This window comes from Canis lupus, chromosome 16, assembly GCF_011100685.1.
Source record: "Canis lupus familiaris isolate Mischka breed German Shepherd chromosome 16, alternate assembly UU_Cfam_GSD_1.0, whole genome shotgun sequence".
In the NCBI taxonomy this organism is placed as follows: Eukaryota; Metazoa; Chordata; class Mammalia; order Carnivora; family Canidae; genus Canis; species Canis lupus.
The window spans coordinates 37,397,303-37,422,998 of record NC_049237.1 but is presented as its reverse complement, the minus strand read 5'-3'; the positions used below and the strand labels follow the sequence as shown (position 1 = coordinate 37,422,998).

The following is a 25,696-nucleotide window of genomic DNA, read 5'->3' as shown; positions in this document are numbered from 1 at the left end:
AAAATGTGACCTCTTGGCACCTGTAAAAAAAAAGATATCTTGGGTTTCTTTCAGTAAAATATTTGAAGGCTTTAAAATTTTAAACAAAGCCCAGCTGGTTTGTATGCACAAGTTCCAAACCCTGAAATATTCTCATGATATCTAGTTTCAAAGAATCCAACTACTGTAAACTAGTGAGTAAACTAAACTGGTATGAGATATTTTCTTTTTAAAAAATTTATTTTTGTTACCAAGCATTACATATGATAAGTAAAAATTGAGGGGAAAAATGTAAATTGATCTGGTAGGTAAGGAAAGGCAATATAATTGTCATCCAAATGTAATAAATATTATAAAAGCTAAGTTCCCACTCAGAGTGTGAAAAGTATACCAGAAAATCTCCTGGGATTTACATTGTAGGTGGAATTTAAATAGAGTCAGTATGTTACCCATTTAAATTCTGTAGCTCAGAGCAACATTTTTAAAGAGTTTCTCCTTTAGGGATGCCTGGGTGGCTCAGTGGGTTGAGCAACTGACTCTTGATTTCCGCTCAGGTCAGGATCTCAGGGTCCAAGGATGGAGCCTCAGGCTCAGCAGGGAGTCTGCTTAAGGATTCTCTCGTCCTTCTCCCTCTGCCCTTGCCCCTGTTCGCCCTCTTTCTCTTTCAAATAAATAAATAAATCTTTAAAAAATAAAAGAATTTCTCCTTTAGGTCACTATCCCAGTAATATATTTATTATTTTTGTGAGGGGACAGACCCCTTTTCACTCAGTCAGCCCAGACTGAGCTTAGTTAGCCTGTGATTCAGATGCCCATAAATAGGAATGTGGTGATTACCAATGCTTTGTTAGTTTTCAAATGCTGAATAAGCTTTAATCACTTCCCCTTCTTCTTCTTCTTCTTCTTCTTCTTCTTCTTCTTCTTCTTCTTCTTCTTCTTCTTCTTCTTCTTTTTCTTCTTCTTTCTTCTCTTTTTTTTTTAATTGCTCTTCCTACTCCTATCATTCCCTCTAGAACTGACTAGTGGCAGGGTCTATGTTGCCAAAACATATGTCCTTCTCTGTAGTGAATTTTCTTCTCTTCCCCAGTCTTCCAAGTTCAGTGTCACTTCCCAGTTTTGCTTCTTTCTCCAACCCCATCTCCTCAAATAGCATGTCCGTTGTTGTTTCTTTAATTTTACCACCAAAGATTCTTAATGTCTCAGAGTGTTGCAAACTGACTTGATCCTTTCTACCAAAAAGGGGAAAAGGTAGTCACATGGGGTAACTGGATTTGATTTGTTAAGTTATGGTGTAGAGAAGTCTCCTGCCTCTTCTGACTTAGGTGATTGAGTTTACAAGGTCAGTGCGACATGCATGACAAGTTCCAAAGAGCTCCCCGTAAATCCCTCTGAAGGTTCTGTGTGAACACCAATCACACAGTTGTTTATACTTCCTTTCTAGGAATCAGATTCCAGTCACTGCAGTTAAGCCTGCCCTTTTTAGTCTAATCTTCCTACCTGAAAAAAATTATTCCCTCCCAAGAGCAATTCTTAGAAGGTGGCTATTCTTTCTATCCCTTGATGTATTCTCTTAAAATATGCATTGACTTCAAGGAGGCTTTCGCTTTCAGAGGGGCAGAGGCATCAGGTTGCTCCTGAGTAGATCTTGTAATAATAGTTCTTACCTACTGACCGCTTCCTACCCAGGGATGCTCATAGCAAGCCGTTCGCCTAAGCATTTGAGTTGCCAACATTCCCTTTAAGCCAGATCAGATACAGGAACATTTGGACTTTTCATAACCTTTCATTCTAGAAGTTTATAAATGTGGGAACCCACCCTTTCCTCCTCCTAATGACTGTGATTAAGCCCTGGAAGGAAAAGATGGGAAGTATGTGAATACATAGCCCACCAATGATTCAAGAGTTAGAATTTCCGAGAGAGAAAATATTTGATGGGTTCCTCTCAGCTTTGATGGGAAGGAAGAGACGAGTTTTTCTCAGGGCATCTCACATGGCAGAACAATGTAAGGCAAAGTTAGAGCTAATATATAAAAAGCATCTGGTGCATCCAGCACACTCTAACCTCGTAACCTTGTAATCATTTGGCACAGTCGGAAGAAGTTCAGAACAAAACAAACTATGTACTCAATATCCTTTGTGTGACTATAACTTAGATCCTTCGGGATGGCCTTTTGGCCATCATGTTGATGGAGGAAGTTGCTCTAGGACCCAGCTCGCCATAAGGTTGGTTAGCAGTGAGCTTAATAATGGTTAACAATGAGCTTAATAATACATTAATTGAAACTAACTTCCCAGTGGAAAGGAATAGTACTGTATTTTAGAGACTATTCGTCTTGAATAATGTAGCCACACCTTTGCTGGATTGCTAGGTTGATTCTCCTTGCTGATTAAGCAATGCAACAAGAAAGTAAATTGTCATATTTCCTCAAATTGTAAAAGTCAGAAAAGGAGGGATGCTCTATTCAGAATAAATCCAGAGGGCATATTACTTTTGAAAACATCTTAAACATTAGGAATCAGAAAGAAAATGTAAACCAGACTAGTTTCCATTTCATCTGTTTAAAAATATTTCAATTTTATAAAACAAAAGCTAGTTAGGAATTTCTCCTTCCATTTTATAGGCTTTTGGCTTATAGTTAATATATTCAGATAAAGTTACTACTGACCTGTAGCTTTGGCTTCTTTAATTTCTCAGGTGAACTATTAAGTGGTATGTTTACTGCATTTTCATCAATAAGTATTTATTAGGAGATCTCAAATTTGGGGGTAATTCTAAATTAGCAAGATATTTAGCATGATGAGAGCCTTCAACTTACAAATTAATACAGTAAAAAAAAAAAACAAATTAATACAGTAAACAATATAAATTAAAATATATGGGAACTTATAAAACAAATATTAGAATATTGAAGCTTTATTAACTAAAAGCATTTCTCTCAATGTTTTATAAGTGAACCTCCTTTTTGAAAATGTCTGATTTTCTGATTTTTATAATGTCTGATTTTTATAAAAACTTAAACTTAAAAAATTATAATGAAGACTTTGTTTTAATTACCATATTTAAGATTCTAAGATTAAAAAATGCTGATGTTCAACCACATGTAGTCTCTTTTTCTTTCTGCTGGATTTTAGGAGGAGGTGGTTTTGTCATGTGTCCATGATGCAAAAGCTACCACACCAGAATATTCACTGACAGAGTTGTAGCAGTAAAAATGGGACACATTATGTATGTCCATCAATAGAGGGTTAGTTAAGTAATTAGTGTATAGCCATATAACAGCCACATACAAACTTTAAAAGAAATTAGGTATATACCTAATGACATGAAGACATGTATGTTATATTGCATGTATGTTACATTTTTGGTAAAAAAAAAAAAAAATAAAGCAAGTTGCAAAGCAACTTGTCATTTCACTAAACAAAGATCTTTAACACTTACTTAATATACTGTTGAAACTAATCAAATATATTGCCATTTCTTTTGCATATATATTTATATATTTATAAATTTAGAATTCTTGTGTTCTGTTTAAAAACTTGCAACGAAGCCAAAAGAAAGATTTGTTTTTGTCAAGAAAAGGACACAAATTTGTCAACCATTGTTAGCAATGACCGACTCCTAATCTTCTGGATCACTTTAGAACACTTTTTATGGGCCAGGATATGTGAACTGCAGAAAATGTGGCATTATTGCCACATTTTGGAAGCACTGAACTAAATTCTCCAAAAGATCAGCCTCTGGGATGCCTGGGTGGTTCAGTGGTTGAGCATCTATCTACCTTTGGCTCAGGTCGTGGTCCTGGGGTCCTGGGATCGGGTCCTGCATCGGGCTCCCCGTGGGGAGTCTGCTTCTCCCTCTGCCTATTTCTCTGCCTCTCTCTGTCTCTCATGAACGAACAAATAAAACCTTTAAAAAAAAAAATCAGCCTCTGCCCCACAAAGGATGCCTCAGATTCTAGCACAGTCTCTCACTCAAGTAAATCAGATGCTATATTTAGTAACCTGGAGGAAAATTCATACTGTTCAAATAATGAGAAACTATAGAAAGTGAACCATCTATAATATCACATTAGAAATAACCACAAGACAGTCACATTTTTCTGGGGCAGAGTAAACCTCCTCAGAGATCCGTTCAGGAACAGATCTGAATGCCACTAGTATTTGTTTATAACACACGTGCACACAGTAGGGAAGCCTAGTACATTTACGTTATTTTCTTTTTCTTTTAAATAATTAATTTTAGCAGACAATAAATGGCAGTAGTATAAAGTTTAAGTGCCTTTCCCCCAACATCTGTCATTCAGTCACTCATTTCTTTAGATGGTTGTTGCTTCCTTTTACATGTTTTAATTTTTGATACATTTGAAAAATACTTTGGTATAAAGAATGGACTATGGTCCAACTTTGTTTCCAGATGGCTACCTCTGATATCAAATAATCATCCAATGATGCGCAAGGCTACATTTAATAAAAATCTAGATTTCTGTATTTGTGTCAATTTCTAGACTCACTATTCAGTTCTGTTGGTTTGAAAATACTGATAATGCTTAAGCTACAGTCTGAATCCTCAGGTTTGAATCTCTGTTCTGTGGTTTGCTGGCCGCATGACCTTAGGCAAGTGGCTTAAATTCTTGAATGGGGAAATGAATAATCATAAAATACTATTTAGGAGATGAAAACACTCAGAGAGTGCATGACATAAGTAGAACCCAATACATATTAGTTATCATTATTCTTAAAACATACCCCTATTGTTTTTATTGATATTGTACTAAATTGATGGATTAAGGGAGAACAGACAGATGTAAATACTGAGTCTTCTCAAATAAATATCACGTGTTTTTATAATGTATGTGTCTTCTTTTGCATCTACTGTCCTCGGACATCTGCTACAGATTTTTATCCATGTTTTATAAAGATTCACATTCCCTTTTCTATAGTTCATCTTCCCCGGATATTTCTCCATCATATGGTTCCAATCCATATAATTCCTACTTATTGCTCCCAATTGCCCTGCTCCATTTTTAGACATCTCTTATTCAAGACTCTTAACTGAGGACCTTGACTACAACCTGTCCCTAATGAGGTGTAACAGGTTGTATTTCTTTAAAGCAATTAAGATTCGATATTACATATAGAGGCTCATGCATTTTTAAGACTGGTATTTTCCCTGATGAAAAAGTTCTCCTTTGAAATATTTTTCACGTATACGTGAAGCCTGAGTTTGTAGAAAGCATCTTGAGAAATCAGACCCTTCAATAAGATTTTATGCTTGAACCCTTTATCTAAGTTTTCGTTTCATGCACATTAAACTGTTGCTAAAAAGCATGGGTCCTTTAAAGTTCAGGAGGAAAGTGTTTATAAAGATCTAAGACTGAGCTGAAGACAAAGCTATAGCCAGAGGCCTGGTTTCCTGAGAAGGAAGGAGTCCCCCACTAATCTGTCATGCTCCTGTCTAACAGGATATTAAAGCCATCCCAGGCTCCTTTCTTTTACAGCCCTGTGTCTGTACCAGCGAGCCACATGATCAGGGTTCCACACCATGGCTCCCCCAGAGCTCCTTGTAAAGTACAATGTATGAGGAATTCGAGTATTGGTGACTAAAAAAAAAAGAAAGACAATGAAACCCTTATTATTAGTTACCATCCTCCCAATCACTGCCTGATGTAATTAGAAGAAAAAAATATATACCTTTAAGGGAATACTGGAGCCTGCTGGGCAAGCCATTACAATTCTTACTCTCTTTCGGTTCCCTTTGGTTATGAGGCCTTCATTACATTAAAGGTGAGATGATTTTTAAAAGAAAACACTCATAAATTTTTTTCTAATTAAAGAAATAGGTTGTTAAAAATAGGTGCATATAATAAAACAGGTCATGGAGCCTCCCCCAACCCAATGCATAGTCCTGTCTTAACCATACATACCTCTGAAACTATCTGAGAAGGTCGAGAGAGATGTGAATTAATAGACATACACACAGAGAGACACTCATGGACATGTATACATCCCAGACCACAAATGGCATTCAGGTGGTTTTATGAGCAATACTACACTCTTCAGAGATGAATGGCTGATTTAATACTGGCCCAGAGCTGAGAGATTTTGAAACAGGCCTATGACATCCTTTGGAAGAGTTCTATAAACAAGTGTTGTGGTTACCAGCAGAATGAAATCTCAGTTTTGGACTTTGAGAGTAATTCCCTCGGGCGAGCCTTCCCAAACCAAGTGCAGACAAGAGGCCCCATGACCCCAGTGACTGTTAATGGAATCTTTTTTTTTCTCACAGTCCCCAGTTTTATTACAGCCCCAGTCAGCCAGGACTTCAGTTTCTCTTCTATGTCTTTCCTTCCTATGTACACATGTGTTTCCAACTGATGCTCAGGCAGGCCAAGTATATAGGACCTCTTTGCCTTACTGAGGATGGAATAGAAAGGAATAACTATCAAAGAGAGCTTGATGAATGTGAGTGCTGTCATTGCTTCTCTGGGAAGGGCAAAGGAGCAGATCAGCTTCTCTAGAACTTCTCTAGAGGAGTAGGCGAAGAGAGAACAAATATGAAGATTGGATGACAGATAACTTTGAGTCCATTTGTCCCTGAGAAAGAAAAAGACACTCCAGAGAGAGTTCTCAGAGTAGGAAATGAGGAGATCGTGAATGTCCAGAAGGTAATGGGACATCTTAGCCACAGTGTTTTTGGAATTTGGGGAAAATTAAAGAAGAAGAATAGGCTTCATATATGAGCAAGAAGCTAGGAAAAACAGCCTGATTCTGGGGTGGGATTGGAACTGGGAAATGCGAACAGGAGGGCTTTGAAAGTTTGCTTAAGCTTTGTCAGGAATGAGACTGCCCTCTGTGTGCTGTTCTGCTGAAATTTCCAATCAGTATCCTAAAAATATTAAAGAGCCATCACTGACCACTGGGTGTTTGCTGGCCAGGAGATGCCTGGAAGAATGAGAAGTGAGAGCATTGAGCCTGAAAACTCAAGGTTAGGTCTTTAGGAAAACATCTCGTTTGTGTATCACATGCACATACATGGAAGCACCTACATACACGTTGCATTTTAGTCAGAGAATATGACAGTTCTAGTTATCTGTCTCTGCATAACAAACCTCCCCAAGACAGTGACATAAAACAACAGGGAAGGGAGATGCCTGGGTGGCTCAGTGGTTGAGCATCTGCCTTCGGCTCGGCGTGATCCCGGGGTCCTGGGATCGAGTCCCACATCAGGTTCCCTGCAGGGAGCCTGCTTCTCCCTCTGCCTGTGTCTCTGCCTCTCTCTCTGTGTCTATCATGAATAAATAAATTTTAAAAATTAAACAAAAACAAAAAAAAAACAAAACAAACAAAAAACAATGGTGATTATTTTACTCATGGATCTAGGATTTGCCCAGACTCAACTAGGCAGTCGTTCCTCAGGGTCCAGTGAGCAATTGCAGTCAGATGGTGGCTGGGCTAAGGGTCTCTCAAAGGCTTCTTCATTCACATGTCTAATATCTCAGTTGGGACTACCCAGACAACTATGGGCTGAAACAGCTGGAGCTCCTCTGACATCAGTCTCTCTCGGGCCTTTCTAATTATACTTGCACATCAGGGCCTCCGGGTAGCCAAACATCTTATGTGGAAGAATCCAGAGTGAGTGATTATCTTAAGAAATATGGCTGATGCCAGAAACTGGCTGAAGCCACAGGACCTTTTCCAACCCATCTTGGAAGTAAATCAGAACCACCTATGCCACATTCTAGTCATTGAAGGCCACAGGACTGCCTAGGTTCAAACAGAATATTGACCCCACTTTTTGAGGAGAGGATTGCAAAAGATTTTGTGGACATGTTTTAAAACCACCACAGTGATCAAAATGATAGCACTTTGAAATTTGTTAAGATTGGCTTTATGGCTTAGTATATGGTTAATGGTTTTGTTTTGTTTGTTTGGTCTTAATATTCTAGTGCAAAGAATGTATATTAATTGATGGGTACAGAAATCTACACATGATCATTAAAATTTTTGTATTTTACCTTTTCTTTTTTTTAAGATTTTTATTTATTCATTCATGACAGACAGAGACAGAGAGAGAGGCAGAAGGAGAAGCAGGCTCCAGGGACTCCAGGATCATGCCCTGGGCCAAAGGCAGGTGCTAAACTGCTGAGCCACCAGGGATCCCTGTATTTTACCTTTTCTTTCTTTTGTCTGCTCAACTTATCCAAAGTTGAGAGAAGTCTGTTGAAATCACCCACCATGATACTTGTCAATTTCTCCCTCTAATTCCACCATTTTTAGTTTTGTAAATTGTGAGGTAATTTTATTAAGGGCCCACAGCTTCAGAATCATTTTACTTTAGTCATATAATGAACATGTTTAGTGTTGTGTAACAGCCCTCCTAACTACTTGCAGTTCTTTTTGAATTAAAGACTTCTCTTTTTTTTAAGAGGGAAGGAGGTGCAGAGGCAGAGAGAGAATCTTAAGCAGTCTCTTCACCCAGCAGGGAGCCCAATGTAGGGCTGCATCTCACGACCCTGAAGTCATGACCTGATACAAAACCAAGAGTCAGACACTTAACTGAACCACCCAGGCATCCCAACTTTTATTTCTATTTGTGTAGCTACCCTAATTTTCTTTTGCTTTTTTCTCTGCGTATCTTTCCATATGTTAATGTTTTTGACATAACTCAAGTTAATATATAGCTGGATTTTTATTTTTGTTTTTATTTTTATGGAGACCAACATGATCTACCAGATTTGACTTTTAAGTGGTAACTTAAGACCATTGATATTTATTACCATTTTTGGTAAATAGTGATCTATTTGGTCATATATGTGTGTTTTTAATTTTACCTACTCTCTCCTATGTCTTTATCTTCTGCCTTTTTTACTTGAAAAAACTTGAGTCTCTTTGTTTTCTTATTCCAATTTTTCCCTATACTAATTTAGAAATAATACATTATTTCAGTTTTTTAAAGATGATTCTTGAAATTTTGCTATGCATACTCAATGAATAAATACAAGCACCTTAGAATACTGTACTCCAGTGATTTACTCCTGACTTACTGTTATCTCTATAATTATCCCTTTTAAAGTACCCAAAATTAAACATATTATTTTTTAAGATTTTATTTATTCATTCATTCATTCATTCATTCATTCATTTTAGAGAGAGAACACACATAAGCAGGGGGAGGAACAGTGGGGAGAGGAGAGGGAAAGAATCTCAAGCAGACTCCATGCTGAGCTGCTTAATTTGATGACCCTAAGATCATGACCTGAGCCAAACCAAGAGTTGGATGCTTAACTGACTGAGCTGTCTAGATGCCCCTAGACATATTATTATTATATTATTATTAATATTTCTATTCTCTGCAGACAGGGTTTTTTTTTTTTCAATTTACCTGCATTTTATCATTTTCTTTGTTGTCCATTCTGTCTTGCATCTCAAACCTTAGAGATCATTTTTCTTTTTTTTTAAGTACATCCTTCAAAATCTCCATTAGTAAAGTTGTATTGGTTATCAACTCACTCTATTCTTATTTATCTGAAAATTTCTTTCACTTTCATTCATGAAAATTTTTTCTGGGCATATAATTCAAAGTTATCTCCTCTCCTTACTTCCTCAATTTGTAGATATTCCAGTGTTCTCTTGCTTGTGTTTTGTTGTCATAATGTCATCAGTTTAACTCAGGTGATCTTTCTTTTTTCTCCAGTGCTTTTAAGATGTTTCTCTTTTTGAAGTATTCTGCTGATTCACTAAACAGTGTATAGGTATGGACTTCTTTGTATTTATTCTGCTCAGTATGCTCTATGCCTCCTATACTTTATGAATTTATATTTTTCATTCGTTTTAAAAGATCCTCACCCTGGGTATCTGGGTGGCTCAGATGGTTAAGCATCTGCCTTCAGCTCATGTCATAATCCAAAGCCCTACATCAGACTCCATGCTTCTCACTCTCCCTCTGCCCATCCCCCCAATCATGCTCTCTCTCTCAAATAACTAAATAAAATCTTTAAAAAAAAAGAAAGAAAGAAAAAAAAATTCTCAGCCACTGTGAACTCCAAGGGTTGCCTCTTTGCTCCAGTCTTTATATTAACTCCTTCTAGAACACCAAAATGTTTATGCTTGACCTTATCATTTAATATTCCATATTCTACTAAATCCTCTCCTATATCTTTAAAAGGCTTTATATTTTCCAGAAGATTTAGGCTGACAACAAAATTGAGAGGAAGGTACAGAGATTTCTCCTATAACCCCAAACCCGTTGAACACGTTTGTTTGCCTGTTATATCGCAGCTCTTTTACATTCTGGAAAAAAGTAAAACTATGGAGATAGTAAAACAATTGCCAGGGGTTAGAAGAGAGGGAGGAATGGATAGGTGGAGAACAAAGGATTTGTAAAGCAGTGTAACTGTATAAACTATCATGGTGGCTATGTGTCATCATACATTTGTCCAAACCCATAGAATGTACAACACCAAGAATGAAGCCTAATGTAAACTGCGGACTTTGAGTGATCATGATGTGTCCCTGTAGGTTCATCAAATGTAACAAATGTACCTACGCTCTGGTGGAAAGTATTGATAATGCAGGAGGCTGTGCTTATTGGAGGGGACAGATGGTACGAGAAGAACATACAAAATATCTTGCTCAATTATTGAATGTTCTAAGAAATAAAATGTGTATTTAAGGGAACTCTGCAAATATAGAATATTATTACGTACCAGTTACATAATGACTCTGATGTAGAAGGTTGTAGTGCAGGAAAACAAGACAGCCAGAACATGTATTGCCTGCCACTTTTTATTAGTATGGTAGTTGTTTCAAAAATGTTTATGTCACTTCAAGGGAGGGCTTTAATCTAAAGTGTTCTTTATTTTTTTAAAAAAATATATTTTATTTATTTATTCATGAGAGACACAAAGAGAGAGAGGCAGAGACATAGGCAGAGGGAGAAGCAGGCTCCTTGCAGGAAGCCTGATGCGAGACTCCATCCCCAGACCCTGGGATCATGCCCTGAGCCAAAGGCAGACCCTCAACCACTAAGCCACCCAGGCATCCCAAATCCAAAGTGTCCTAAAAGTAATATGTTGGGATGGTGGTTGAGTATTCCTTTCTAATAACTACCAAAGGTTTCTTCAAAGGAAGAATACACTTAGAGATTAAGTGTATGGATGTTGGGAAATGACTCTTAGTGAAGAGTGTGAAAGAAATCACACAAAAAGTCATATAAGCCTTCCATTTTAAAAGTCTGAGTGGGAGAATTAAGATCAAAATATAATTAGCAAATCAGAGCAGTGGCTCAGAAGAAAAAGAGGAGTTCACTTTTAAGAGGATCACCCTCAAAATTCTACCAAAATTTGTAGGACGCAAATTTCATTAGCAAGTATACGGACCAAAACACGTACCTCCTGAGGCCTCCGTGGTAGCAGAGGAAGCTTGCCCAGAAAGAAGAGCATGACTTACAGATTTATGAAACATGTGGTTCTGGAACAGATCCAGGAGACCCAAGAGACTGGCCCTCAAGGGGACACAGTTCTACCATGGCAGGTACAGTCCTGGGATTTGCAGCCGTACACTCAGCGGGCCACCACGGTTTTCTTTTCTGAATTGCTGTGAGGCATGGTAGCCCACAGAGAAGATGCCTTTTCCTTTCCAACATTTTTGTGTTTAATTAGTAGCATTTTTGAATGCTGGATGTGTTTAGAACCCTATACAAGGAAGTGAATGTGAATATAAATTCAGTGTTACTCTGTGTTTCAAGACAAACTAGAACCTAAAGCTGAAGGGACCTAAGAGAACATCTGGTCCAAACCCTTCATTTTACACATGAGGGAAGAGGAGACCTGAGACAGTGCTTCAGACTCACATAATTTGACTTTAAAGCCCTGGTCATAATCATCATCGCAGAGATTCAAGTTTTGGCTTCCCTAATTATTAAAAGTATGATATCAAGCAAGCTATGTAACCTGAGTTGAATTCCTTATCTGTAATGATACTATTTACCTCCAAATTAACTTGTTTCTACAACTTAAAATCCTGAGCTAAATGTTCCAGTACCCCTCCTGTCATATAAATTATATCTTTTTATTTATATACAATAAAATATATGATTAATATGTAGTATATTGTATATAATATATGCATTTTAAAAATAAACTAAGGAGCAAGGTATTTATAAACAACTCAGGGCCACTGATGGTGATTATGAACAAGTTAGGGACATGATTTATATATCAGATCTCTTTCCTCTATACATGCATGGACTTCAGGATTCTCATAGATTCATTTTTTTAGAAATTCAGAACTGGAGCACTCAATTATGAAATTCAATAGGCCTTTTCTAATTTTTTTTGCCTTTTATATGTCTGTTTTGTCAATTCACCCAAAATATGAAAATAATCAGTACAGAAATAGTTGTTTGTTTAACAGCAGTATATTTGTATTGGAGAGATCCAATCCAGTCTATTCTCTTATAAGTCTTCAAACATCAGTCTTCCATAATTCATGAGTCTTATTGCCAGGTCTACTTTAAAAATGTATCATTTTTGCCTTGCAGTTCCCCAAAATGCAGCTTACTTCAACTGAATCCATAAGAGATAATTGACCAAATTGGTTATGCATGAAAAACCAAACTTGATGACATACTTCAGGCCTATTCTCCTGTTGCCTATTAAAGTAAGCTAATGATCTGGAGCTGTGTAGGAGTTTCCAGAAATAACACTGTAATGACCAACATACTGTAGTTCGCAGCTAAGAAAAAACTGTTTATTTTTTTCAGACATTGCTCAAGCCCATGCCATACTATCATTATTTTATGACCCAATCTACTATAAAGAAACATCAACACATTACAACTTAGATGAACACAAAACATCTCCTTACTGAAAAAAAAAACCTCATATTTTCAAAACCATGGTAGATAATTTTCTTTGAGCCAATGCTTTAGAATGACATCTGGATATTGATTTAAAAGTCAAAGTAAAAAAAAATAATAGAAGTCAAAGTAGGAGGAACCACATAAATGGCTCCTTTACTTTTTAAAACTTTTTAATTTTAGTTTTTTGAGTACAGTTGACATACAATATTGCATTAGTTTCAGGTGCACAACATGAAGATTTAACTTCTCTCTATACCTTATGCTATGCTCACCACAAATGTAAGTACAGTCGGTCACCATATGCTGTCACTGACTGTATTCCTGATGCTATGCCTTTTATTCCTATGACTTACTCTTTCTATAACTAGAAGCCTGTATTTCTCAGTCTCCTTTACTTGTTTTGCCCATCTTCCCCGCCACCCCGATCCTTGGACCATCAGCTTCTTCTCTGTATTATAGGTCTGATTGTGCTTTTTGTTTGTTTATTCATTTTTTTTGATTTTTAGATTCCACATAAGTGTGCAACCTGTGTTGTCTTTTTCAGTCTCACTTATTTCATTTAGCATAATTCCCTTTAGGTCTATACATGGCAAGACCTCATCCTTTTTTATGGCTGCACAATATGCTATTATATATTTTATATATACACACATTATCTTCTTTTTCCATTCATCTATGGATGGACACTTAGGTTGCTTCCATATCTTGGCTGTTGTATATAATGCTGCAATAAATATAGAAGTGCATATATCCTTTCAAATTAGTGTTTTGTTTTGTTTGGGTAAATACTCTGTAGTGGAATTACTGGATCAGAAATAATATGATATTTCTGGATTTTTTAAAGGAACTTCCATACTAAAAAAAAAAAAAAAACAAAAAAAAGGAACTTCCATACTCTTTTCCACAGTGTCTGTACCAATTTGCATTCCCACTAACAGTTTGTGAGAGTTTTTTATTCTCCACATCCTCATGAACACTTACATTTCTTGTCTTTTTTTATTTTAGCCATTCCGACAGGTGTGAGATGATATCTCATTGTGGTTTTGATTTGCATTTCCCTCATGATGAGTGATATTGAGCATCTTTTCATGTGTCTGTTGGCCATCTGTATGTTCTCTCTGGAAAAATATCAATTCAGATTCACTGCCCATTTTTAAAATAGATTGTTTTGTTTTGATGTTGAATTGTATAAGTTCTTTATATATTTTGATTATTAGCCCCTTATTGGATATTCATTTGCAAACACCTTCTTCCATTCAGTAGGTAGCCTTTTTGTTTCCATGATGGTTTTCTTCATTGTGCAAAAGTTTTTTATTTTGATGTAGTTCTGACAGTTTATGTTTGCTTTTGTTTAATCTCTTGCCTTCAGAGACACATGTAGAAAAATGTTGCTACCACGGATGTCAGATATTACTATCTATGTTCTTTTTTAGGATTTTTATGGTTTCAGGTCATACATGTAGGTCTTTAGTCTATTTAGAGTTTATTTTTGTGTATGTGTCAGAAAGTGGTCCAGTTTGATCTCTTGCATGTTATTGTCCAATTTTCCAACCACCATTTATTGAAAAGACTATATCTTTTTCTCATTGTATACTCTTGCCGCCTTGGTCATAGATTAACTGACCTGATAAGCATGGGTCTATTTCCAGGCTTTCTCTTCTATTCTACTGGTCTATGTGTCTATTTTTGTGCTACTGCCACGCTGTTTTGATTACTACAGTTTTGTAGTGTATCATAAAATCTGGGATAGTGACACCTCCATCTTTGTTTTTCTTTTCTTTCTCAAGATGTCTGGCTACTCAGGATCTTTTGTGGCTCCATATTAATTTTAGTATTATTTGTTTTAGTTTTGTGAAAAGTGCTGTTGGTATTTTGATAGGGATTGCATTAAACCTGTAGAGTGCTTTGGGTAGTATGGATATTTTTTAACAATATTAATTCCACCCATCCGTGAGTGTTGAATATCTTTCCAATAAATGGCTCTTTTGAACAAAATGGTAGAGAGCAATACTAAAAATAGTTTTCTGCCCACAAGATGAAAGGCCAAAATGGCCACACTGGTATTGTACTTAGTTCCAGAAAAACTCAGATATCCTAAGGTTTACTAACTAGTAGATAGATGTACACACATACACACACACACACACACACACACACACACACTACACTTAGGGAGAATTTGAAAGTTAAAAAGTGTCTCAAAAATTCAATGCCCCTTGGTCTCCATCTGGTACTCTGACCCTGCTAGCTTTTTTGCAGAGGCTTTTATGGAGGCCTCCCTCTATGCAGAGCATCTCTATGTGAAGTTAGGGAAGATAGGAAATTAAATAAGACTGCTAGACTCGTTGAGTAAATAATGAAACCTATCATTAAAAATAAAGCAAAAAATGCCACATGTTAAATGACCTTGTTTTGTAAGTTGATTTTGTGTCAACATTTCTGGCTTCAAATTATATAGAGAAAACTACTTAAGTAAACTCCTAGTTAATAATTGAAAAGAACAAATAAGTAAGACCTTTGAATTTTGTTTTAATCTTGTTTTTTTATTTTTATTTATTTTTTTAATCTTGTTTTTTAATACCATAATTAAATAAGCTTAAAAGGCAGATGGACAAACTAGTAAAAATATTTTATAATATTTTAATATTTCTTTTTTTAAAGATTTTATTTATTTATTCATGAGACACACACACACACACACACACACACACACACAGAGGCAGAGACACAGGCAGAGGGAGAAGCAGGCTCCAGACAGGGAGCCTGACGTGGGACTCGATCCCAGGACTTCAGGATCATGTCCTGGGCCGAAGGCAGGCACTAAACCACTGAGCCACCCAGGGATCCCTATTTTAATATTTCTAATGTGTAAATAATATTTCAAAATCAGTAACAAAAAGAAAAATCCCACCCAGGGGATCCCTGGGTGGCTCAGCGGTTTAGCGTCTGCCTTTGGCCCAGGGCACGATCCTGGAGTCCCAGGATCGAGTCCCACATCAGGCTCCCGGCATGGGCCTGCTTCTCCCTCCTCCTGTGTCTCTGCCTCTCTCTCTCTCTCTATGTCTATCATAAAATAAATAAATCTTAAAAAAAAAAGAAAAAGAAAAATGCTTCATTGAGGGGGGAAAAAGCTATAGGACTAAATAGACAATTTTTTAAAACACAGCTAGTTAATAAATATGAACATTTTTCAACCAGTGTAACAAAAGGACCAAAACCAAAAGAATAAGTACTGTATGATTTCACTTATATATATGGTACTTGGAATAGTCAACTTCCTAGAGACAGTAAATAGAATCCTGGTTCCAGAAGGCTGGGGCGTGGGGGAGAAGAATTATTGTTAAAGAGATACAAAGTTCCAGTTGGGGAAAATGGAAAAGTTCTGAAGGTGGATGGTGATGATAGTTGTACAACAAGGTTAACAGACACAATGCCACTACTCTGTACATTTAATAATGGCTAAAATGGTAAATTTTATGTTATTTTACTACAATTAAACAAATTCAGCCAGTTTAGTATTCAAACAAATGTGGACTTAAGCAGTAATGAGATAATACTTTTTTGCTCGTTAAATTAGCAGAAGGAATGGTAATGACAACACTTTAATGAAGAGAAATGGGCACATTCAACCACTGATTAAATGTAAAATAAGCACAAGGTTTCTGGATGACAGTTGAGAAATATAAGTCAAATGTCCCAATACCATTTGGGTTATTAGTTTAAAGTACCTAAGTGGGGACACCTGAGTAGCTCAGCAGTTGAGCATCTGCCTTTGGCTCAGGGCATGATCCCAGGGTCCTGGGATGGAGTCCCACATCAGGTTCCCCACAGGGAGCCTGCTTCTCCCTCTATTTCTCTGCCGATCTCTCTGTGTCTCTCATGAATAAAAAATAAAATCTTTAAAAAAAAAAAAAACAAAGTACCTAAGTGAATTTGCTTAAAGAAATTATCATTCTTGCTCTTTAAAAATTTTTATATGAGAATGTTCATTACATAAAATGCTGAAAAATTAGAAATTCAACATTGGTTAATCAATACGTGTAAATCCATAAGACAGAACATGAAGCAACTATAAAATGTCATATTTATGTATGTATATAAAATGAAATAAGACATTACAAAACAATATATACTATGATCCCAATTTTGTACAACAAAGTATCTGTACTTAAAAATTTGACGGAGAGGATAGACATAAAAATGGAATACAGGTGTCTACCATTGTCCCTGATAGTAGGAGTATGAGGAGGTTTTATTTTTTTCTTTATGCTTTTCCATATTTTCTAAACTTTCTAACAGTGGATATTTTATAATCATAGAATTCATATGTACTATAATTATTAAATATTAATAATATTAACATTATTATTAAATAAGAAAGCAAAGTATAAATATTAGTTGCACTTTCGTATTTGTAGAACTTAAAAAATAATGTTGTCCATTATTCAACTTGAAATGAATTACTTGCTACAAGCCCCAAAAAAGTACTATTAAATGGAGAACAATGTCAGAATAGACAAAGAATCAAAGCATGCCATTAAAATTGGCTAATTCGATGGGAAAGTAGCCCAGTTTCTTTCATAGAATCAATTTTTACTTTTCATTGGCTTAATTTTTATAATGTCAGAGCCCACATGAAAGAACCAGAGCAGTCACTGGTGAAAATCCAATGGAAATTGGGGGCGGCGAGAGCTCTGACTTGGTGCCATTACTTCTGGGCACCCTCCTTCCCTACATGCTGAGCCTTGAGGCACTGGGCTAATTGGGTACCCAAGCTGCTAAGTGGCATTGCCTTCAGAAGGAGACTCTACTGCAAATATTGTAATTATCTCAGGAAAAAGTGTTCATTGATTTATCATATCGGGAATGAGAATTCAGTATTTTCAAATCCTCCACTCAACTATACAGAGCTGTATCTGTACCTCTTTCCACCTATGAATTTTCTCCTCCAAGCCCTTTCTTCATGTTTTATGGGGGTGGGAGGGGGGGCAGATATTTACCGAAGTATTTTTTAATTGAGATATAATTGGCATATAATATTATGTTAGTTTCAGAGTTGAAATGTTATATACATAGCAAAATGATCACCACAATAAGTCTAGTTAATATTGGTCACCACACATAGTTACAAAATACTTTTTCTTGTATGAAAAATTTTTTTAACTTTTTGAGAGTGAGTGTGTGGGGGAGGGGGAAGGGAGACAGAGGTAGAATCTTAAGCAGGCTCCAAGCCCAGCGCTGAGCCTGAGAGGAACTCAATCTCACAACCCTGAGATCATGACTGAGCTGAAATCAAGAGTCAGACACTTAACCGACTGAGCCATCCAGGTGCCTGCATCTGTGATGAAACCTTTTAAGATCAACTCTCTCAGCAACTTTCAAATATGTAGTACAATTGTATGAACTATAGTTACCAGGCTGTACATTACATCCCAAAGATGTATTTATTCCTGTTCATTTTTGTTTCACCAGCACACTGCCTTTTCCAAGGTCTAATAAATAATTGTTGCATGATAAACATATTATGTCCAGGCTGGTTCATAATTGGGGTTTAAGTGATTGCCCCAAAAGTAGATTTATATTACATTACGCAGGAAGGAACAAAGGACTCCTCCCTCTTGACTAAAACATCACTGGTAGACTAAGTCACCTTCCCTGTATTTTAAATTGTTCAAAAGAAGTAGTAAAAAAAAAAAAATCTGACTGAGGATGCCTGGATGGTTGAGCATCAGTGGTTGAGCATCCCTGGATCCTGGGATTGAGTCCCTCATCGGGCTACCTTCATGGAGCCTGCTTCTCCTTCTGCCTATGTCTCTGCCTCTCTCTGTGTCTCGCATGAATAAATAAATAATATCTTTAAAAAAGGATCTGACTGAACAAGGGAGCTAGTCTAGGTAAAACTAAAATGGGATGAATCTGTTTCATTGCCCAATCCTCTTTTCCTCTTTCCCCATGTGATACCTCCAGCAATTGGATTTTAAACATTTCTGAAAAGGCTAAATACAAGGGTGGATAGTAGGGAAAGAACCCAGATGTGAGTCACGGAAACTTAAACATAAGTGAATATTTTAGGGACAACCATTACATCTCAAATTTAATTATTTCTCTTCATTGAATACCGTTTAAAAATGATTTTCAAAACTTTCTATTATTTGCCATATTTCCTTTGAACATTACAAATAAATTTTTTTCCACACTGATTTCCCAACGCTCCATTGAACACAAATTATATTACAACATTTTCCACGCTCAGGAGGCTTTTAGTTCCTGTGGGAGAGAAATAAATTTCCAAAGACATCGCTTGGCTCATATCACTAGAGCAGAGGTTTTAACTAGTTGCCCTGGAGCTAAATGAAGCCCAAAGTTGAAATTACTTGGAATGGGTTTAGATTTTTTTTAATTAGTTGCCAGCATCTAAAAATTGAGAGGTTTGAAATAAAATTATAGAAAGCTAGGAGGCTCTAGAAAAATCTTTAGGGCAACCCAGGTGGCTCAGCGGTTTAGCGCCGCCTTCAACCCGGAGCCTGATCCTAGAGACCCGGGATCAAGTCCCACATCAGACTCCCTGCATGGAGCCTGCTTCTCCCTCTGCCTGTGTCTGTGCCTCTCTCTCTCTCTCTCTCTCTCTCTCTCTCTCTGTGTCTCTCATGAATAAATAAAATCTTTAAAAAAAAAAAGAAAGAAAGGGGATCCCTGGGTGGCGCAGCGGTTTGGCGCCTGCCTTTGGCCCAGGGCGCGATCCTGGAGACCCAGGATCGAATCCCACGTCGGGCTCCCGGTGCATGGAGCCTGCTTCTCCCTCTGCCTGTGTCTCTGCCTCTCTCTCTCACTGTGTGCCTATCATAAATAAATAATAAAAAAAAGAAAGAAAGAGAGAGAGAAAGAAAGAAAGAAAGAAAAAGAAAAAAGAAAAGGAAAAGAAAAGAAAGAAAAGAAAAGGAAAAGAAAAGAAAAGAAAAGAAAGAAGAAAAGAAAAGAAAAGAAAAGAAAAGAAAAGAAAAGAAAAGAAAAGAAAAGAAAAAGAAAAATATTTAAGCCCAGAACCAAGGGGTTGCTCTGTTAACACATGCCAACAGTCAAGTGAGCCTTACTGACCCTGCCCCTTTGGGGAAGTTCTGGGTTCCCCAGTTCTCCCTACCCCACTGTGGCTTGCCTTCTTCAGCAGTATTATCTGAGTACCTATAGACACTTGAGTTTTACTCTTTTTAAAAAAAACACATTATAGTGGAAAAAATGCTAGAGGATGTCCTTGGGTAGTATCAATGATATCTAATATCAATCATTAATATAGAGTAGGAACCAGAGAGGTGACCTCTTAGTCATTTAGCTTTTTGTCACGCAGTTTAGGAATTACCCATCTGATTTTCTTGCCTTAATACACAGTTGAATGTGAAAACATCCAAATAGAGTAGTATATCCTATGAGTAGCTTCCGTGAACCTGATACCCAAACTGAGAAGAGCATGGCAGGAGGTAAATATCACAAGTCTTTGTCTTTGGGTCAATTGTAGCCACAAAATCTGATGTAATTTGTAATGGTTTTTATCATCATATTTAAAGGGATTTTGGAGGACCATAGACTTCTGGTGGGGAAATGGGCCACTTAATCCCTGCCTCTTAGAGTCCAGTGTTAATGCAAATCAGCTAACGAGCCTAGTCTAATGTCATCTGCCCACAACAGAAGCAATGAAACATTGGGTGATGAGTTGAAGGTTGAATGAAGAAGAAGGAGTCTGAGCTGTCCTGTGGACCCTCTTTTATCTGGTAAAGCATTGCTGTTGATATTCTTAATGCCTTTTTCACTCCTCCCTTCCCCCAGTTTGTAAAAGCTCCTCAGATTTGGAAAGGTTAAAGTCAAGGGCTCACTTTGTTTTGTTTTAATCTACTCCTGATGATTATTTAAATAGAAATCTCATGTTTTTGTTTGATGTGTTCACTTAGTAATATGTAATAATAATGGCTAACATCATGTGCTCATTATGTGCCAAGCACTTATGTACATTATCTTATTCAATCTTCATTAAAAACCTCATAAGATAGGCACTAGTTCAACATCGTTTTTTTAAAGATGAAGAAACTAAAGTATCAGAGGCAAAATAATGTGTTCATCACACAGCTAGTAAGTGGCCTGCTACAAAAGTCCTGCTTCCAACCACTATTCTGCAAGTGTAGCAGCCTTCAAAATGTAGCGTGTCCATTTCTAAAGAGGGTAAGAATTAAAACTCTGGGGGCACTTGGGTGGCTTGGTTAAGTACCCTACTTTTGATTTCAGCTCGGGTCATGATCTTGGGGTCTTAGGATCTAGTCCCATGTTGGGCTCCACACTGGGCGCAGAGCCTGCTTAAGATTCTCTCTCTCCTCTCTCCCTCTGCCCTTCCTTCCCCTCCCCCACCAAAAAAAAAAAAAAAAAAGAATTAAAACTATGAAATTGAGATTTGGCCCAGGGCACAGGTTATGTCGATAAACCAAAGAATGGAAGAAGGTGATGAGATTCAGTGAAGGCCAAATGCAAAACAATATCTCACTAAGGAAAATGTTTTTGGAGTTATTTGATATTATTAGATGATGAGCTAGCTATCCACATAGCAGAAACCTCCAGAGAAATAGGATGAAATTAGAGAAGACCCAGAAAAGACATCATCAATAATCAAGGAGAAAGGAATGAAGTTTGAACAAAAAGAGACAAAAAGGGCAGTATGTTTTATTCTGAAATACTTAGTGGGGGCTGGATGTATAGGGATTGCACAAACTCCTAGGAACCTAATTAAATTGAATGCAACTTCACCTAACTAATGAACATTAAGAACTTATTCTAAGAGTTGATATGTTTTGGAGAAGATGCTTAGAATATCTGTATTTTTAAGGTTTGAATTTTTAATAAATAAGTGAAATTAGTATGTTTAGGATATGAATAGAAATATATTCCTATTTTCTAAGCTTAAAGTATACACTGCAACCTGAGTGGTTTTCTCAAAATGCAGATCTGCCTATGGGATGTCTTCATCCATTAACATAGCTTCTCACTGTTTACAACCGTAAAGGATAAAACAATCCTTAACACAGTCATGCAGGGAATCAGAAAAGTTCTTGCCCTTACTTTTCCAACTTCCTCTTGAATCCCACTCCAACTTGTTGACAACTGCGAGCGTTTTGACAATTCCCCCAGCATCCAGACTTCAGAGAGCAGGTCTTTCTTGTTGTCTTGGGCTCCACTTCCTGCACATTCATAGCACCTCATTTTCCACAAGGCCCTTGTTGCTTCCCCACCAGACTGTACACTCTGCACAGGCAGAGGTGGACATACCCTTGCTTACCTTGGTGTCCCCAGCAGTTATAAGTAGGTAAAAGCCCTAGAACTATTTATTGATTAGATCCCAAAACCTGAAAGTCCATTCTCCAGAGCCAGAATTCTGATTTGGGTACATTAGAGAGCCAGTGGAGTTAACATTTTTATTGTTGTTTTTTTTTAAAAAAAAAAAAAAAAAAAACTGGGGTAAAAAGGAGTCTCCTCTATGTGAGCTAAGGAATGCCTAGGAAATCAATATGTTTTTAAGCTATAATTAAGACAGACTAAAGTCTCCGGTTTGTATTTAACCCTATTTAAATAAACTGTCCCACAACTCCTCTCTCCCCTCCCCTGCTTTATGTTTCTCCATCTAAGACACTGTAAATATTTCACGGTTTACTTTGTTTAGTGCATCTTCTCCACTGGGAGATAAATTTTAGGAGGTAAGAGAGATGTTTGGATTTTTTTGCTTGCTGCTCTATCTCCAGTCTAGAACAGTGTTTGGCACATAATCAATGCTCTTGATACATATTTTTGAATGAATGGGTGTAGTGGTTTTCTTTGCGCAGAGGTAATAGGCAGAAAACTCCAATTAGCCCCAGAGTAAATTTTCATGAAACCCTGCTCTGAATTTTTAAAAATCTTACAGAGGTCATATTGTGATCTTTAAAAATGAGACTTCCTGTGATATCAGGGGCCCCCAAATTACAGAGCCTCCAAATCACCCTAAGGTTTGTAAAAACGCGGATTATCACCATCAGAGATTATAATTCTCTGATACAGAGGCCAGTCCTACCGCTTGCAGGTTGCATTGCGTTGCGGTCTGAGGTCCATAGTTTGGAAAATACCGACCGTGAATGTGCACACAGTAAACTCCACACGTGCTGACTAAAAACTGAATCCCCCTCTAGAGCAGGAATTGAATAATATTAATTATAATATACACTATATTTAATATTGATTAACATAACAAATTTGTATTTGTTCTCTATCCCCGCGGGGTTTAGCAATGAATGATGAATGTCCAAGGGACAGGTATTATTCTCCCCATTTTACAGCAGAGGAAACACTGATTCACCCCTACCTCCCGCTTCCCCTCGGTTCTGAAAATTTATGCGGTTCCCACCGGGACGTAAGGGAGGGGGGAAAAAATAGAGATTTTTTTTTTAAGTGTGCAAAGGTACCAAAAAAAAAGAGGGAAAGTGCGCGGTATCCCAGAGTCCAGCTCAGAGTTTGCGTGCACCCCTGAGGCCAAGAGTTGGAGAGCTCGGGGCGCTCCCCGCTGAGGACACTGGAGACTATTCCTGCCCGGGGGCAGAGAGGGCGCGGGCACGGGGCGGGGGGCGGGGCGGGGGCGGGGCGGGGGGCGGGGCGGGGGGGCGGGGCCAGAGCACCGCCTGGGGCTGTGGTTGGTTCGCCCAGCGGCGGGGGCGGGGCGGGGGCGGGGCGGGGGGCGGAGCCAGGACGGGCGGGGTCCGGGGCCACCACCCCGGCGGCGCGACGGCGGGCACGCGGCCGGCCTCGCCCCTCCCCTCGGGGGCGGGCCCTGCGGGAGGGCGCGGCCGGAGGGGCGCGCGGGCGGCAGAGCGCTCCGGCCGCCGGCGCGAGCGGGGCGCTTAGCTCGGAGCCGGCCATGGCCGACCTTCTCGGCAGCGGGAGCGAGCGCCCCGGTGCCTCTCGCCCCTCGCCCTGAGCGCGCTCTCCTGCCGAGCTCTGGAAACCCCTGCGTCCTTCCCGGGGCCGCGGCACGGAGCGGCGAGCCGGGATGCGCTGAGGAGCCGCCAGCGCGCGCGTGTCGGGCGGCTCCGTGGGTCCAGGCGCGGGAGCTGAGCCGGCCGGGCGCTGCCTCGACTTCCCTCCCGCGCCGCCGCCGCCGCCCCCCGCCGCAGTTGATGTGCAGGAGGAAGCCGGACATCATGATCCTAACACGTAAGCTAGACCCGTGCCTTGCCGTCGGGCCGGCGGCGGGAGCGAGCTGCGCAGGGGCCTCGCCGCGGAGGAAATGTCACCCCGCCTGGTCAAGCCGGTGCCTGTCGTTCTGTGCCTTTAAAGGGCTTTCCGACGCGGCTCGGGACCCAGTCGTCCAGCTTTCTCGGAGTGGAGGAGGAGGTGGAGTGCGGGGGGGACGAGGGTCCGGGGCTGGGGAGGGAGGTCCTCATCGCGGGTAGGGACCGCTGGCCACTGGGCTTGGGGCCGCGCGACCCGCAGGCCTGGGGGCGCCCCCGTCGGGGGGGCGGGGGCCCGGGGTCCCGCTGTCCTGCGTCGGCGGGGCGCTGGCCGCCGCCTTCCCTCCTTCGGCCCCGCGGCGACGTCGGGGCTCGGGGCTCGGGGCTCGCAGGCCCCTGCTCTCCAAGTCCAAAATCGGACTCCCCGGGACTTTGTGTTATGTAGGGGTGTTGACGCCGCGGGGGCAATTTGAAAATCATTTTTGGGGTTTTTTTGTTTTGTGTTTTGAAACTGCTTGAAAGTAATTGGGGGGGTGTGGAGAATGGCTTTAATTTCAAACTGGTTTTTCAAATACTGGAAACGCTGGAAAGTAAGTAATTCAGACTCAGGAGGGCGGCTGGCGGCTGGCGGCCCTGGAGAGTGTTGAAGGTGTTTGGCAAAGCCCCCCTCGCCACCACCACCCTGGCTTGCAGGGCGGGGGGTGCCTTCACGTGCCGGGGCGCCGGACCGGGTTTCCTACAAAGCCGCGTGGAGATGCCCACGCCCTTGGCCCCGGAGGAGGCGCCCGCGCGGGCCGAGCGCCTGGGCCGCGCAGGGAAGGAAGGAAGGAAGGAAGGAAGCAAGCGCGCCTCCCGACCCGACTTTTTTCGCAAGGAAGTCACGGCCTTTGGGAGCCCTGCCCCGCTCTGCCTCCGTGCCCCTGACCCCGTCTCCCGACGTCACGGGCTGACACTTTGATCCCGCCGAAGGAGTTTCTGCCCGGGCCGAGCCAACTGGCCGTGCCACGTGTGATTTGCAGATTACGGTTATCAGTGGATCCGTTCGTCCTCCCAGAGCACGGCCCCTGTTGCGAGGGTGGTCGGGGCGGCCCCGGTGAGGCCGCGACGTGGGAGCCGTGGGTCCGCAGGCTGCTAGCGGCGCGCATCTGGGAAGTGTTGAGGCCTCTCTGCGCCTCCCTCGTCTGCAGCTTGGGCTTGAGAGGATCAAAGGAGCTAATGCGGGCGCTTAGCACGTGTCTGGCACTGATGTTCCACAAATACCCAGTTTATGCTAATTACTGTAGAAGGAAACTCCTGCATGTAGTTATTAATCTGCACCGTGGAGGAAAACCTTGCTGCACGCTAGTTTTTTTCTTTTTTTTTTTTCTTTTTTAAGATTTTATTTATTTATTAGAGAGAGAGGCAGAGGGAGAAGCAGGCTCCACGCGGGGAGCCCGACTGGACTGGATCCCGGGTCTCCAGGGTCACGCCCTGGGTCCAAGGCAGACGCTAAACCGCTGAGCCACCCAGGGATCCCTGCACGCTAGTTTTGAGTGAGCCTCTTTACACCCAACAGAGCTAGCAAATGGGTTCATTTTCTTTTTACACCCACATGGGTTCATGTTCGAGATTCAAAAGCTCTTTT

At 39.8% G+C, this 25,696-nt stretch overlaps 1 protein-coding gene across 2 annotated transcripts in view; it reads left to right on the top strand.

Annotated features, from left to right (window-relative positions):
- DLC1 (DLC1 Rho GTPase activating protein) overlaps positions 1 to 25,696 on the top strand; it is a 411,515-nt gene that overhangs the window by 340,948 nt on the left and 44,871 nt on the right. Inside the window, 1 exon segment of one of the 2 annotated variants that reach the window (NM_001145071.1) lies at positions 23,803 to 24,055. Coding sequence (NP_001138543.1) covers positions 24,019 to 24,055 — 37 coding nt within the window. The 5' untranslated portion in view covers positions 23,803 to 24,018. 2 annotated transcript variants of the gene reach the window in all.